Raw genomic sequence first — 16,502 nt, forward strand, 5'->3', positions numbered from 1 at the left:
CTCCTTTGCTGAACAGTAATAATCCACAATATTATATAACCTGTGATGATGAATTTTGTGCAGCAGTGTTGTGTTTAGTTTAGCATGGATCAGAAATAAGCGTAATACTTTGTGCATAAAACTTTTCATTGTACTTACAGGTAGGGCTGCACGATTTAGAAAAATATATAATTCAAGCAATTATTTTGACTGATATTGCATTATGCTTTTTAATATTTGTGCAGCTCAACTTGTAGGTCATAAATAATTATTGCAATGTAGATAAAGATTGAAAAGATGTAATCCCGTTTTCAGTGACATTTCCCTTGAAATAAGACATAACACCGAGGACATACTCATTTTTTAAGACACTTGAGTCCCTAGCAGAGTTCCAATGGAAACAGGCACTTTGGCTGCACCCTGTTGCGCTCTCAGAAAACCTACCTGCCTCAGTTTTTCTGCCCGTCTGACAGACAACTGAGATTCAAAGTATTTCCTATCAATAAACACAGTGGAACAGTTACAGCAGTGATGTCTCGACATGACAGCTTTTCATAACGCTTCAAAGAAAAAACAGTGAAAAACTTCTGCTCAGGGAGGAAAGTTCTATTATTTTCTCCTCCTGCTCAGTTTCAACTCCCAGTTAGCCGCCTGCCAAGCTGCACACACACGCACACACACATTTACAGCATGACTCCGGCGCAGACTTTCACCAGCTAACACCCGGCCAAGTCTCACACAGATTCCCCCTCCTGATGCAGTCAAAGGTGAAATTCATTATCGTATGAGGGGATGAGTAACGTCTTAAACAAGTGTGTGATGCAAACAGAGCTCTAATAGGAATGCGGGAGAAGAGGAGGTGAGGGGTGTGTGTGGGTGTGGGGGGTCAGGGAGGGAGCGAGCAGTAGCTTAAAAGTCTGGCGGCTTTTCTTCCCGTAAAACTCATGGACACCAGCTGAGCCCGTTATTGACAACTAATTAGAAAGCAATTAGCTCGAAACATTTCATCATTGAAAACAGATGGGGTGGCAAGAAATGAGAGGGTTCGCTCCCTCTCAACTCACCCCCCACCTCCACACACACACACACACACACACACGCATGTGTTTGGCTGCAAGCCTGGGAGAAAATGGCCTTTTCCGGGACTGATCAGTGGTGGACAGCTTCTCCTCCTGGACCCACAGATCATCTTCAGACTGCAGGACAACACATGCAAACACAGTCCCCACATCACAGACTTAAAAGGAAGAAAACATTCATCTTTGCTAGTCATGTTCAGCTTTAAAAATCACATTTTTCTTTTCCTTCAAACAAGTGCAATATAAATCTCCCATTGAGATGAAGTGAGACGACTGCATTAGCTTCCAGCTCGGCTTTTTGAGGAGAAAAACCACACAGAAAGCAAATTCATCGCAGCCCATTGTCAGGCATTTTATATCATTCTAACACTCAGTACATGTTTAAATTACTTGTGAAGTCAGACTTTATACAGTTTGTGGCGGCAATATCCTGTTCTCTTCCCTCTACTTTAAACACAGAGCCTCAGCTCCATCTAAAGCACACATGGACTATTGTGTTTTTCCTCAAATATTTGAGTAAGGTGTCAGATATTTAGTAGCGGTATCAGATTTAACACCTGGATGGCGTCCAGACAGCGAAGAGAACGGCCAGCTCATTTTGTACACAAACACACACACACACACACACACTAACACACACGGTACACATGTTGGAAGCAAGAGGCTCTAATGTGAGGGGATGAAAGATGTTATCTGCAAAATGAAATGTATGAAAATTAGCAACTTGTGTTTAGAGGTTTGTGGAAGCAACATAGATATCTAGAGGGCTGGCTAAGAATTGGCACATATTTTTGCTAAAATTGTAACTTTCAAATTCAGATTAAACTGTGTTGTTATTGGCAGTGATTAAATTGAATTGAATTGAATCCGTCAGACTTTTTATTCTTATAAATTCACTTTTTAAAAACGTTTTAAAAGCAGCCAGGTATCTGCTTTAGCTAATCAAAACTGATAATATGGTTGCCATTTCCTTATGTTTTGATGCAACAATTATTAAAATGTATATTGGGGTTTCTTTTCATAGTTAAAAAGTGGTTGTCACTGATGGCAGCCAAAGGCCAAGAAATAGTTGGCAATTTCTCAAAATAGTTTCTTAAATTTCTGTTATTTATCAAGGATAAATATAATATAAAATATCATATTAGCACAGGTCCACTTTCTAGAAATATTCTGTAAGCATTCAAACACATATCAGTAAATACTATTTCTCATTACTTTCCATTGTAAAAGTGCAGTTGTAGCTCCACTTTAGTGCAGTTGATGGTTGTAATGGATATTTTGAATTCATTTATCAATTTTGATGTACAAAAAAGTTTGATTAATCTAATATTGTGGGGTATGTTCAAAGTGTTAATAGTGTCTAATTAGCTATTGCTAGCAGGCCAATATGCTAAGCAAAGATAGTTAACATGGTAAACATTTTATCTAAATTTATTAGCATGCTGACGTTAGCATTTAGCTAAAATGCAGCCTCACAGAGAGGCTAGCTTGGGTGTTGTCTGAAACTCACCTGCTGTTCTCTGATTTCACTACTTTCACTCTTTTGTTATCTTTATTTTAACAGTGATGGAACTTATCCAAACTGTAATGTGAGTCTAAGACTTCTCTCTGCTGATAGAATGACAGAAACATAAACCTGCTCGTCAGGAGTTTCAGGAGCAGTTTTAGCTCACCGGGGTTGTCAAGCTAACATCTGGCTCTCATTAACCAGACCTGTGAAGCTGAACCAGAAAACTTTGAGGTCAGATTGAAAATAATTACAACGCAGCCATGAAAATGTGTGATATAGCGAATCTAAACAGTCGTATCTGCGACTGGAGAGTAATTAGACGCCATCTGACACGCTAACTGTTAGCGAGAGTTAGCGTATGTGTGTGTTGCAAGAATTGTTTTTGTCTGTGTCTACACACATGTGAACACACACTCACACGAGGACTAATGACTCTCATTTCTAACGTCTGGGGAAATGTTTTGATTGTGATTTCTGAGCGAGCCGCCACGCTGCAGAGAACTGTAGACTCATTCAAGAGTTTCTCAATGAGCAGAATCAATTTTAATATGCATTTTGTGCATATGTGTGTGTTTATGTGTGAACACACACCATTTAATCTCCACTGGGCAATTAACGTGCACAAAATTCCTGCTTTGTTTGTTTTACCTCTTTATTTCCTTCTTGTCTTGCACGGAATCATTTCTGGGCTATAAGCTTTCCAGATGTACCTTTTGTGTTATCTGATGGCTAACGTAGTTCAACTAGTCAAAAGAATGGAGAAGTTTTGTCCAGATGACTGAGAATAGATGGAAAAAGACATTTGTTCCCCATTTTTTAAAACATAAAATATTAATTCCACTCTGTCTTATTTTTTTTAGATTCTCTGTCGTCTGGTGATGATGAAGATTACGAAGATCAAGAAGATGCAGGTAATGGAAATGGTGAATTCTTAATTACTATTTTTTTTTAATCACGTTTTTTGACTTAAGCACTGCTGACTAAACTGACAGCATAATGTGCTAATACACTACCATGTAATTGTGTGAAATTTGCCAATTATATTACAAATCCGGTAACCGGAATAGCAAAAGAACTTTGCCTCAAAGTTGAAACAATGATGGCTATTTACTTGCAAAATACTGTTTTACTGCTTCAAAACATGGTTGTAGGTCATTGTCATCCTTAACAATTATTTTTTTAATTGTGTTGTTTTCAGCTCAATTGTTGACTAATTATTGTGACAACCTCCAGTTTTTTGTCCCCAGTCAATAGTATTTTAAACCTTTAAACACTAAGCATTAGTGTGTCCTTGAGCTCTCACCTCAAATCTCCAACCTGAGTCCCATTGAGGAGCGTGAACTAGGTCGTTAAGCTTAATGAGCAGCACCTGCCACACAGACTGCTGAATGAACCTGAGAGTGGCAGCTATTAACTGCTGTGAAGGGTCAGAGAGAGGAGAAGGAAGATGTTTAGATGTTTTAATGGGCATCATGCAGCAACATTTTTTTTACCATTTTTTTCCTCAAAATTCTGTTAAAATGTATTGTCATTTTTGTTTTCATTTTTTCAACGCTAAACCAAGGGAAAAAAGTTGAATCTTATACCTCTCTAGACTGAGGCATATTTCCTAAAACAATGCCCATTACATGTCAGTCAGACTTTAAATGTCTACTGCATAAGAAAGTGGGAAATAAAATGTACATCAATCTAGTTACAGTGTTTTCCATACATTGATAATATAAACTAGACCGCCACGTATTGATTTTCTATCATCATCTTCCAGTTACTTGATTCTTGCAAACTTTAACAGGTTTAAAGTGCGAGCAAAGTTTTTGCTGTAGACTTTTTGTGCAACAGAAGTTCTCTTCACATTGTTTATGTTGTAAACAGTCAATCTGCATTTTACTTGTCACTATGAAGAAAGATTTGGTCTGTAGGAGCCACAAGGATTGCTTTGAAAGGAGTCTTTATGGGCAATTACCTGACTATCATCGGATTTATGCTACTGATTAGATTTTTATGAGAGTGGTCTGAGTTTTATATCTGTAATTGGAATTATATGGCTCTCATAACCGCTCACTGTCTCGATGTGCTCACATTAAAGCTTCTCCCCAGAGCACTAAACTAAACGGCACTATCGCACAGATGAAAAGGCGGCGGTTCTCCGGCAGGTAACACCCCTCTCAGCGCTCGGTTGTGATGTGAGCTGTTTTGGCATTCGGAGACGTGCTGAGTTCAGGTGCAGGTGAACAAAGAACGATGAGGGACGGCTTCTGCTGGCTGCGTGCGCTTTACACGCTCTGTTCTGTCAGCTAGCATGACTCTAGAGAGACAGAAATCGTCTCCACCCCTCGGCGGGCTCTCGACCAGCCAGACGCAACACTGTGCTGCCTTTGTTGTAGCGCACGGAGGGAGACAGCGGAAGGTGAGACGCAGACAGTCACAGACAAACGAAAAAAATAAGAAATGGAATGATGGAAATACGGCGAGAGCGGTAGAGATGACGGAATAGAGGTGAAGTGAGTGAGACAATAGAGTCTGACACACACTCTGCAGAAAGAGAGAAATAGACGGATTTCAGTTATGTTTTTACCATTACAAATACTTAACTTCTCACAGAGGTTCACAACTGTTTGCACACTCTGACAGTTAACAGTAGTTCAAAGAAGAAGGATTCGATTATATGAGGGTTGACCTTGGAATGCAGGAGTTGAAAAACAGCCAAAAACAGACCATCATATCTTGAACTGAATCCCAGTCCACCTTAATTGCTCGACAAAACTGGTGCCAGAGGCGAAATATGGAACTGTTTTCGGTGACGGAGCGAGAGGCGGACGCCCAACCGAAATCAAAGCCTCTTTGTAAAAGTTGCGCCATAAAAAGCTCTGACAAAATCGACTGTCTAAATAAAACACTGAGACTGTGACAGTGGCTCACACTGAATGCTGCACTGTCATCGTTAATGTTACACCCACTCTATTTTCATACAACTGCATTTGTTAGTGAGAGATGGGGGGATATATGAACCGGTGGAGAACAAAACTGAGATTTAACTGAAATGATGTGGCAGCTGAACTACAGTATGTGGGCAATTAGTTGGTTAGTTGTTTGAACGTTGACACCTTTTAATAGAAATCCTAGTCATTCAAACATATTAATATCATTAATGTTTGTATTTAAATTCTCACTTCCACCCTGTGCATAAAGGGAGAAGCTGGGTTCAGTCATTGGTATAGATGGGTGCACATAGATAGATTGTGATGCCAGCAGTAACTTGCATGATCTATTATTTTTATTACAGTGATCTAGTATTAATGGTTTTTTCATTAATGTTTGTGATTTGGATGCTAGCTCCATTTAGCTCATTCTATACTTATTTAGCGAGGTAGTAGATTTTTCATTTTTACTCAAGACATCATGTGAAAACTTGTTCATTTTTTATTTTTTACAACAACAACGACATTTTTCCATTTAAGCTGTTAAGGGTTGTGTGGAGCTGCCGATTTTTCCTTTCTCTGCGATTTTTTATGCAAAGGATTTCCTGTAAGAAATCTATATTTTAATGAGGCAGCTGATGCTGATGACAGCAGCATGCAAAGGGAGCTTTGAGAAAGACAGACTGTCAAAAACAGGTAACAACTGTTAGTAATGCTGTTTGGAAAATAATAAGAAAGGCCCAGTTATGGATCAAGTAGTCACCTCCTAATTTATCCTAATCCTCTCATTTTACAACTCTGAAAATAAGTATAATAATTATTTTTATGTTATAGTGGCACCCAAAAGGAATGTCTGGTAATATTATTTGCCCTGGCTCATTTTCAACATTTAATCCCTGCATTTTCCAACTTTGGATATGGAGAATAAAAATGTAATCTTGCTTTATATTGATACAGTTTTGCCTTTTTCTTTAAGGCATTTAGCTGATGCTCTTATCCAGAGAGATTACAGGAGAAAGCTACAGAATAAGCCGTACAGTAACACTGTAGAAAGCTTCCTGTTGCTGTCTTTGTATTGAAAGTCGCCGTGGATAAGCTTAACACCTGCAATGTAAAACCTGAATGTGTTTGAATGCGCGGCTTCACTTGGCGGTGAAAGCCTGAAGTGTTTTCTAAATGGGCCGAAGTGGCAGCAGCGGCAGCAGCTTACTGCAGACATCCTGAATGCCAGTAAATAGCCTCAGACTGCCAGACTTAATCTCTGGATGTAAGTCTACCTCATGACATACGAGGCTCCGATTTCCTGGCCAAAAGGAGAGGGATTAGCCCAGAAACGTTAAACCCCTATCGCTGCTTAATGTCCGCTAAGCCACCGCTAATTAGCCGGCTATGGCAGGAAGGAGCCATGTGACGAGCCACACAGCCAGACGGAGAGTCCCTGTCGGTGAGCGGAAGAGCGTCCACATCCACACGCAGGGAGGACGATAACAGAGATGTGGAGATGGTGAAAGAGTCGGGCTATTAATGAGGGAGACGGGACAGAAAACATTTGCTGATTGGCAGCGAGACAGAGAAAACTGCAGAGTGAAAGAAGAGAAAAGACAACACACACACACACAAAAAAAAGATTTGAAGAGTTGAGTCACTCGGAGCCGTCGCTGTAGCTGCCAGTTGAAATGATGCTGCTGGCCACAGCTGACTGTTCTCCGGGGAGATACACACAGACAGACAGAAAGAAAGACAGACAAGCTGCTGCAGTCATGAGCTCATTCTCAGCAAAACCTCCAGATGGCCTTCTGGGGGAAAAGGCAGAGAAGATAGACGCCTGCCCCGCAGCAACAGTAATTCCTGCACACAAATGATATTATCAACCAATTTGTAAGATTGACACCAGATTTGTGTTTCGTTTTTATTCGAAGAGAAAGATAGAAGCCATATCTGCTGCCTCTGTATCTTTCCTGTTTAAATCTCTAAAGACATTCAGACTGAGAGAGCAGGCCTTCAGGACACACGGTATGCTGTCCACTAACAGAGGTGTGGACTGAAGTCACAGAGTTTGGATTCAAGTCAGACTGGAGTCAAATTTGATGACTTTAGACTTCCAACTCGACTTGGATTTAAACACCAATAACTCTTGACTTGTCTTGGACTTGAGCTTTTTGACTTTAAAATTCTCTAAACCTTCCCAAAAAAAAACAAAGTTAGAAATTATGTAATTTAAAAGGTGCCACAAATCAATTTATTACTCATAATTTCTTGAGTCAACTAACGGTCAAAATTCAACACTTAATTCCTCAGATCTGCTGTGTTTGAACCAAAGCTGACAGCATCCAATCAAGTTTCAGGAGAGAACCACGAATAACAAATGAATACACTTTCTTTTTTTAATGTAATATATTGTTACTTATTAAACTGCCATCACATTTGTTGTAGAGTACTTTTATGGCTTGTTTAGTTTAGTTAGTTATTGAGTGCAAAGACTTGAGACTTAATTGTGTCCTGCAAAAACAATGACTTGGTCCAACCTCTGATATTCATTGAATGGACTTGGTCCAATATTACTACGTAAAAAATACTGCCAACATTTCCAAAGGGAACATTTAAATACTAGATACTTCAATTGGCATCTCATCAAAGACTTATGACTTGACTAGGACTTACCCTCTTGGAGTTGAGACTGACAGACTTGAAACTTTTCTCAATTGACTTTAAACTTGACTTGGACATCTCAAATAACTTGATACTTGAGAGCCCAACCACTGGGTCCCACCTCTATTTACTAAACTAAGAGGTTGACATTTTTATTCAGGTCAGCAAGGAGGAAACATGGACACATAGGTTGTAGAAACTGCAATTAGGCGGTTCAAGTCAGTTCAAGTTAGGTCATGTCAAAGTGTGACATTCATTACTCAAAAAAACTGATATAATCTATTATGAAATCTGCTTTTGGAAGGCCACATTAATATAAATCATAATACACATCACAATGTGCTAAATGAACAGTTCAAATGTTTGGTTTGAAATACCTGAATAGATCCTCAGAGGGTCATTGTGCCCCTTCAGTCATCATGACCAAAAGCTGTGTCAGAGTTATCATGATGACCCGACAAAAGAGCAAATAAAAGGTCAGAGATCTCACACGACGTAGATGAGTTACGAAAGTGAGTATCTTTTTGCAGTGTGTAAAGCAGGGTCCACACTCGGAGCCTGCTAAAGTGAAAGGGCAGTGTGTGTGTCGGGGGGGAGGAATGTTAACAGAGCCTAATCTGTGCTGTGCTGTGCTCCTGAGCTATGCAGCCTCCTTGTTTACCCTGGCAGGAGAGCAGAGAGCCGGACGCCGGGCCACGCTATGCTGCTCCGTGGCCGCCATTCCTCCGACTCTGTTTGCCTTGAGTCCCTGCAGGCCCTCCGGGGCAGCGTGCCTTCAAAGAGCTCCAGTGTAATCTGTAATGAAATCTGCCTGTGTGCTCGCAGGCGTCAGCGAGGGCAAATTATACAATTACACAATTAGACCCCCACTCCTCCTCCTCCTTTTCCCCCAGATCGGTGTCTGAGCGCTGAAGGGCCTTGTGCCGTGGCGATCAGCACCGCACTGTGTCCTGCTGCAGCTAATTGCTGTTGCACTGAAGTTGGGCTGATAGAGAGCCACTGTCACGCTCCTCCGACCCGCAACACAGCGCCAGGAGTCAGAGGAAAAGTGAACAGAGCTGCAGGGGTTGTGTGTGGGTGTGTGTTCATGTGTGTAGAACACTTGTAACTGCAATACCGGTCCAGTTACAGAGGGAATGTAGTCATACTTTACAAAAATGCACCACATGCTTACAGCATTCCACTGCAAGAATGCACAATCCTTGAATGTTTTTATTTTAATAATAGAAAATATTTAGTTCATTTTAATTAGCATCTAGATCTGCATCACAGTGAGAGACAATCATAGGATAAAGGTGCCAGATTTTACTTCCTTTGAACTACTGCACTTACACAAACAAAAGCCTTATCTTGTAAGAAAAGAAATTATTCGAAAAAATGTTTGGATCCTCTCCAATTTCTCTCCTGTTATTTTTTGCCTATGGCCTAATTTTCTACCAAATTCCATTTAAATTAATTACAATTTTGAGATACCCTGCTAACTATTCACTCGTTTCCAATGCATGATTTGGCTCAACTCCTCAACAACTAACTTTTGGCACCAAATGCTCTGCATAACTTCGTTTCCACTGCAAATAGAACCAGGTCAATGAAGGCTGTCAGTTAAAGTGACGTTGCATGAAAATACCATCATCATCTGGCAGATTCTCCATCCAGCTCTGAAAGGAATGTCTGCACTTCTTCAGTGAACCACAGCATGGGTTTGCAGGCTGCCAGTTTTTTAAATCTGTATTTGGTGAATAAAAAAATGGCAGTTGCTATTGATGGTTGACAATTTAAAAAGCGCAGGTTTGTGCTGGTGTGTGGTTTTGCTGTGTGTTAGCTCCACCTGCTATTATTAGCTTGGCACGCTTCGAACCTTGACCAAGGTGGTAACAAAAAAAAGTAGCAGGTACCAGGCAGGATCCACAACAGAATATGGTTCAATGTGAGTCGAACTGTGCCAGCACATTGCATTTGAAATCATTGGCTGAAAATACAGATACAGATACAGATTCTTATGGTATCTGTCAAACTTTGAAAGGGAAAGATGGATAATCAAACAGCTTTGTGTCTGTTGTCAAATCATAAATATATCACTGAGTTTGGATGATGCTTCAGGCGAATAACCCAATGCAATATTGCAAACTGGTAGCTGTAACAAAATACTTTTCCCCAGTAGGCATATCCATTGAATGTGTGTGTAAGTGTGTGTGAAGGTGTAAACCAAACAAACAGCACAACAGAAGTACATTCGTGTATTTTTAGGCTCCCTGAGAGATTCCCCTCCTCAGTTAACCTCTGCAGCTGACAGGTGGACATGACACTGTAACTGCTGAGCTCAGAGAACATGTTATGGTAAACCACTTTCCACTACAGTGATTGCATATCCATGCAGGGCAGGGTTATCTCCAAACCCGTCCCTGTGGGGTTTGAGGGGTATCTGCTTTGCCCGCCCCGCCTCCCTCCTAGAAGATGCCACTACCCTCTGCTGAGGAAATACCAGCCACCCAATTAGACACGGGATGGGATTCCTGCGCGTTGCTGAGCATACAGAGCACGACTCTCCGCAGTAAATCAGAAAACACACTTAAACCCAAATATCGACTGCTGTCTCGGAAAAGGCTGCATTCTTTTACTCTCTTACACTGCAAAGCGCCTGTGTCAACCTGATATAAGCTGTTAAGAATCCAGGAGCAGACCAAAATAACATGACTCAAAATAAGGAAACCACTTCTAAATCAAGTAATAATCTATTTTCATACATCGGTGCATTGAAGTATATCTTTATTTACACACAGCACGCATTAATTCCAATAAAAAAGCTAAGAAAGTTATTAAAATATCACAAATTTAAGAAGATTTGCAGCATTTCTGCTTTAATCACTTTAGGTCTGCATTTTAATCTCAAGTGCTTTCTAAGCTTCAGTCATTTCCACAGGAGGTGTTTACTGCCCACATCCAAAAACATCAGTTTAAAATACCTTGAGACAAAAACAGGGTGAAAATCAGTTTATACCCATTCTCTTTTAAGGGAAAAAAATGAATGTATAGCTTTTTTGTTTTTTTGTTGTGCTCTGTCACCAGCTGAGGGAGGTCAAATCAAGTTAGTAGAGCACTAAAACGGAAGTAGCCCGAAGTCCTAATAGATGGTGAAGATCTGGGTATTTCTTATGCAAGGAATTCAAACTTTTCTGGCATAGTGCGCCACTGAGACACTTTGAAAGGGAATAAGCAGATCCCACCTCCAACACTGTTGATGAGAAGCAATTGCTGCCATCTCTGTTCAGACATAAAGGCCAAGCATCACTTACAGAAGATTAATATCCGGAAAATATGAAGAAGAAAACGTCACAGCAGTGCCCACTCACTTTGACTGACAGGTGATCTTGTGCAGAAACGCAGCAGTTAGCACTTAGCCGCTAAAGGTCAGCGACCAAACCAATCTCAGTGTGTTTTTGGGACAAAACCATGGAGACGTGCTGAATCCACACAGGAGTCTATTTTGGGTTAAAGACATCATAGTGGCTGAAGGATCAGCAGCAGCAGCAGCAGCAGCAGAGGGAAGGTGGAGGAGGAGGAGGAGGAGGAGGGAGGACCACACATCAGGAGAGAGACTGTTTAAAAACTCAGTGTGTGTTTCTGTTTGACCGAGTGTGTGTGTGGCTGATTGCTATGCCAAGAAAACAATGTGTTCAGACTCCTTGGAGGGTTGTCCCACGCTGCGCAGAGTGTCGCTCCGAATACACCGAGACGGAGGAGACACAGAGAGAGAAGTAATGAAATCTAACAGATATTTCCCTTTTAAGGTGGAGGCACTGTGTGTATCTGTGTGTGTGTGTGTGTGTGGCTGCACGTGGAGAGCGTTTGTCTTAGCGAGCTGGGGAGTCTCTAACTCAAGCAGGGAGCAGCGTTCAGATGCTCCATTAGAGTTTGTAAACACACACACACACCGAGTTCATAGTCTGCTCAACAGAGTGAAGTAACGCTCTGTTTGTTTGCTTTCTAAGAAGAAGAACGTCTACGTCTTTCATCGCTGAACCGCTCTCCTGGTCTGCTTGTAATTACTCTGTGAAGCAGAAGCCAATAAAATGTGTCAGAAATGCATCAGAAAGCATTATGATAAACAGACACACATGCTGTAGATCAGAGCCAATCACAGACAGGCGACACCTCTCTGACGTCTCACCTGAGTTGAGAAAATAAAAGCCCGCCCATGTGGTGCCAGAGGGTGAGAATTACTTTTTGTTTGACCCGAGTCTGATAACTCACACACAAACACACACACAAGCGCAGACATTGAGATGGTAATTAGCTCCTCTCTCTCCTCCTGCATTTAGAAAGTAAAAGAGACATCTGATGACCGGTCAGCCACCTCCCCAGCTTTTGTCCTGGGAAACACACACACATACTCACACAGACCTATAAAGAGAGTGAGTGAGCCATGCTTCGGCGCTCTCACCCTCCACACCCACACAGCGGGAACAATAGGCCTCTCTGACTCGCTACACTCTCTTTGTCCGCCGTCTTTCTCAATACAACTCAATAAATCGCCCTGACAGGTTTCCAAACTCTCAGGATCGGACGATTCAAATGAACTCTCGCATTGTTATCAGGGGGGAAGAAGACGATGAGCTTTGTTTGGTCCTCGTGACGCTTCACGCAACCATTTTGTTTCCTTTCACCGTCCGTCAAACTGTGTTTTACACCGTTTGTGTTGTGTTGTGAACTCAAATGTTTCTCTGGGGACAAGAGGGTGGGCTCGACACTGAAGGGAAAATGAGTGCAGGTACTTCACGTTGTTTATCAGAGCGTTGAGAGAAGACCTCCAGTGAAACCACAACCTCACATCTGTTCTGGCAGAGTGCATAACTCATCCAAGATGGACCAATTTGAAGACAGGGCAGAAGAGCAAGTTGTACCGTCTGTGCCATCTTTTAGCAATTACAAAAACATGTAACTATGAATTCCTACAGGGTCTTTCCCCAAAAAATTCTATGATCTTTGAAAACATACCAGAAAATGGAAAACTACTAGGGACTGATCTGTTAGGATAAGAAAGTGGAACATCTTCAGAGTCAGATTCAAGGCACAAAATGAGGACTTGAAGACCTGAAAACAAAAACCTTCAAGTCCCAGGCTCTGACTTAGTAACATTACAGAACTATAATCACCCAAGGCATGGACACAAGTCATACTCTAGTCACAAGTTGACTTGATGTGACGAGTTGATGACTTGATGACTAGACTCAGTTTGATCAAAAAATGGTACATACAACTTGAATCGGCACCAATGACTTGTCACTTTAATTGGACTTGAGCCTTTTGACTTAAAAATACTTAATACTTTCCTCCAACCCCAACAATTAAAAAGCAAGTTACTTAAAGAATGTGCTACATATCAATTAATTTACCTTAATTTATGGAATCAACTATTTATTCCCAACAAGTCGACTTAATTACCCAGATCCACTTTGTTTGAACCGGTCAGACAGAACCCAATAAAGTCGTAGGAGAGAACCATGAAGATCAAATACATTTGTCACAGTGTAAGATATTTTGACTCCATTGTCAAAATGGTATTACATTTGGCGAAGAGGCATTATCACTTGTTTAGGACTCAAAGTTTAGCATTTTTCAGTCTTTAGTTGGGAATTGAGTCTTGCAAAACAATGACTTGGTCCAATCTCTGATATTCATTGAAAGGACTTGATATTTTATCACTACGTAAAAATGCTGTTAACACTTTCAAGGGGAACATTTTAAATACTAAAAACTTTAATTGTCAGAATTCACACCTGAAAGTTTTGCATCTCAACTTGCAGTTTGCTCACGAAGACTCGTCGCATCGTCTTGAGACTGTCTGACTTTAAACTTGGCTTGAGACTTAAGAGAGATTTAACGTGAATATCAAACCATTCAAGACTTAATTTGGACTTCTCTCAATTGACTTTACACTTGACTCGGACATCTCAAAAAACTCAGTACTTCAGAGTTATTTCAGATGACTTGTGACCTGCCAATATTCTGTAAACTAGCCATTAAATGTTTTAATAGGTTGTATGCTCTGTTGCTTCTCCATGACTGACACAACACTGTCTTTGTGTTCCACCAACAGAAGCTCCATACTGGACTCGGCCTGACCGGATGGACAAGAAGCTCCTGGCTGTTCCCGCCGCCAACACCGTCAAGTTCCGCTGTGCTGCGTCCGGAAATCCGACTCCGACCATCCATTGGCTAAAGAACGGCAAAGAGTTCAAGGAAGAGCAGAGGATGGGAGGCTTCAGGGTGAGAGAACTTTACTTCAAACATGTTAACACCTAAAGGTTACAGGAGTTGAGCTGTGATTTAAAGATTTAAATCTTCACACCACCTCCCAAAAAACCTGCCAGCAGGATGCTCTGCCTGCCTTTAGCTCCCATCAGAGTGCCTTAATCCCCCGCTCGTCCAGTCTCTGTGGAGTGTGTCCATCAGTGGATCACTGTGAGTGTTGTGATGCTCCCTGGTGTGAATTGCTATAACTGGAAGAGTGTGAAGCAGAGTGCTGAAAGAGCGCTCATGCTCTGTGAATCTTCTCACGGTAAATAAAGGTCAGAAGATGCGCCGCAGGGCTGGATGCCCCTCGGCAGGACTCAGGCCGCTATTAGCCCTGGCTAAGCTGACCGAAATAAATTCAGAGGGTCAAACTGCTGTGCTGAAAACAGAGTGGTGCACGGATACATGCATGCTCGCGTGATAGCTCAATGTTGACAGTAATGCAGCGCAGCAAACAGCTGCTGTGCTCAGTTTTGTCATCGGATTCACTCTAAACACTGGGCTCTCATGTGGAATGGCACTGCTTAAAGTTACAGGGCTTGGTTTACTTTTGTGTTGCTTTAATGGCCCTGAGCTGTAGGATTAAAAGACAAACCAAGTGTGGTAAGGACATCGGAATTCAAACAGTCAAAATGTGTGTTTTGGTTCAAAATAAACTCAAACTTAATGACATAGAAATTCTATAAAGATTCCCAGAGATGAGAAATCTTCCAGGATCCTTCTGTCCTGTGTCTCATTCAACCTCCCCCTTAGTCCTCATAGTGCATTAATAAAGTGCTGATGGATGAAATCATTAATCTGTAAAAATTAAACACTCACTTTATATTTTAAAAATGGTCTTTTTGATGTTGAAGTACTGCGAGGGAAAGCTACCCAGACAGGCATTTTAAAAGACTTTAATAAGTACAATAAGCAGAAAGAAGGAAAAGTGGACATTTCTTTCTGTGGAGCTGAAACTGCATCCTAACTTGAGCAGAGGCTGGTACTACTAAGGCAATGAGAGACGCCTTCTCCCCAGTCGAGGTTTGGCATTTAAAGAGTTAAATGTAATGAGATCCTGCAGCTATTAACAGTTTACAGAGATCTCCAACATCTGCTCCCAGCAGACCAACAGCAGTTGTCTCCCTCCCTCTGTCCCCACTCTCTCTCTCACACACACATACACACACATACACACACACACACACACACACACACACACACACACACACCTGTCACCAGCCCTCAGGACACTCCAGCTCGGGGTGGAGTGGCTCCCCGACAGCAACTTTTAGCATGTTTAGTATGCGTGAAGATTTGCTAATGGTAAAATTTGCGGCTGCGTTTTTTAACAGCAAATTAATCCCAAACTGACCAGTCAGAGAGCACTTAGATATTTATCCCATCTGTTCAGCAGATCTCTAAAGTGTCCCTTTGTGCAGAAAAGACTCACCAGTGGCACATTATAGAACACAATAGAGCTGTTTTTGTGGTGACTGATGCTATATTAAGTCATTAATGTCAGCCTAATCAGCATAATGTCACAAAGTAGCCTGTGCGGTGCTTAGCGCTCACTTTATTTCCTCCTGCAGCCGAAGCCATTTTGTGCGCTCCCCTGCTTCAGCACATGCTCCGATGGGATGCTACATGTGTAATTAGAGAGTGATATGTATAGCAGACTATCCATAGTAAGCCCTTACAGCGTATGTGAGGTCCTGTTGGCCTTGTACTGTGTTGTGTCAGTGTGAGTTGTGACACTAAGTTGTCAACAAGCCACTGAGACAAATTCCTGTACATTTTCTGCTCTGTATAGCTCAGCGGGTCGAGCTTGGCACCGACCAATGCTGCGGGGTTAGTTCCAACTGTGGCCCCCTATGCTGAAAGTGTAGGCGCTGTAAAGTACGGAAGGTGTCCAACCAAGCAGGACATGTTATATTTGTGGTGGAGGTTGACTCAGAGGTTGGATCGATTCTGATTTTATACAACAACATGAAAAGGATTTAGAGGAGAACATAAACAGTTTTGTACAGGATTATAACGTGTTGTCATGTCATCCTGTCCACTTTTCTACACACAATTCCACACTTCCTGAAA

The 16,502-nt window shown here is 41.5% G+C and overlaps 1 protein-coding gene across 1 annotated transcript in view; it reads left to right on the forward strand.

The window, feature by feature from the left end:
- The window catches only part of fgfr3 (fibroblast growth factor receptor 3), a 78,725-nt gene that overhangs the window by 27,889 nt on the left and 34,334 nt on the right, over positions 1-16,502 (forward strand). The window contains exons 4-5 of the mRNA XM_059352664.1: positions 3,429-3,479; positions 14,233-14,402. Coding sequence (XP_059208647.1) covers positions 3,429-3,479; positions 14,233-14,402 — 221 coding nt within the window. The remainder of the gene's footprint in view (positions 1-3,428; positions 3,480-14,232; positions 14,403-16,502) is intronic.

The sequence above is a fragment of the Centropristis striata genome, chromosome 16 (genome assembly GCF_030273125.1).
Source record: "Centropristis striata isolate RG_2023a ecotype Rhode Island chromosome 16, C.striata_1.0, whole genome shotgun sequence".
NCBI lineage: Eukaryota > Metazoa > Chordata > Actinopteri > Perciformes > Serranidae > Centropristis > Centropristis striata.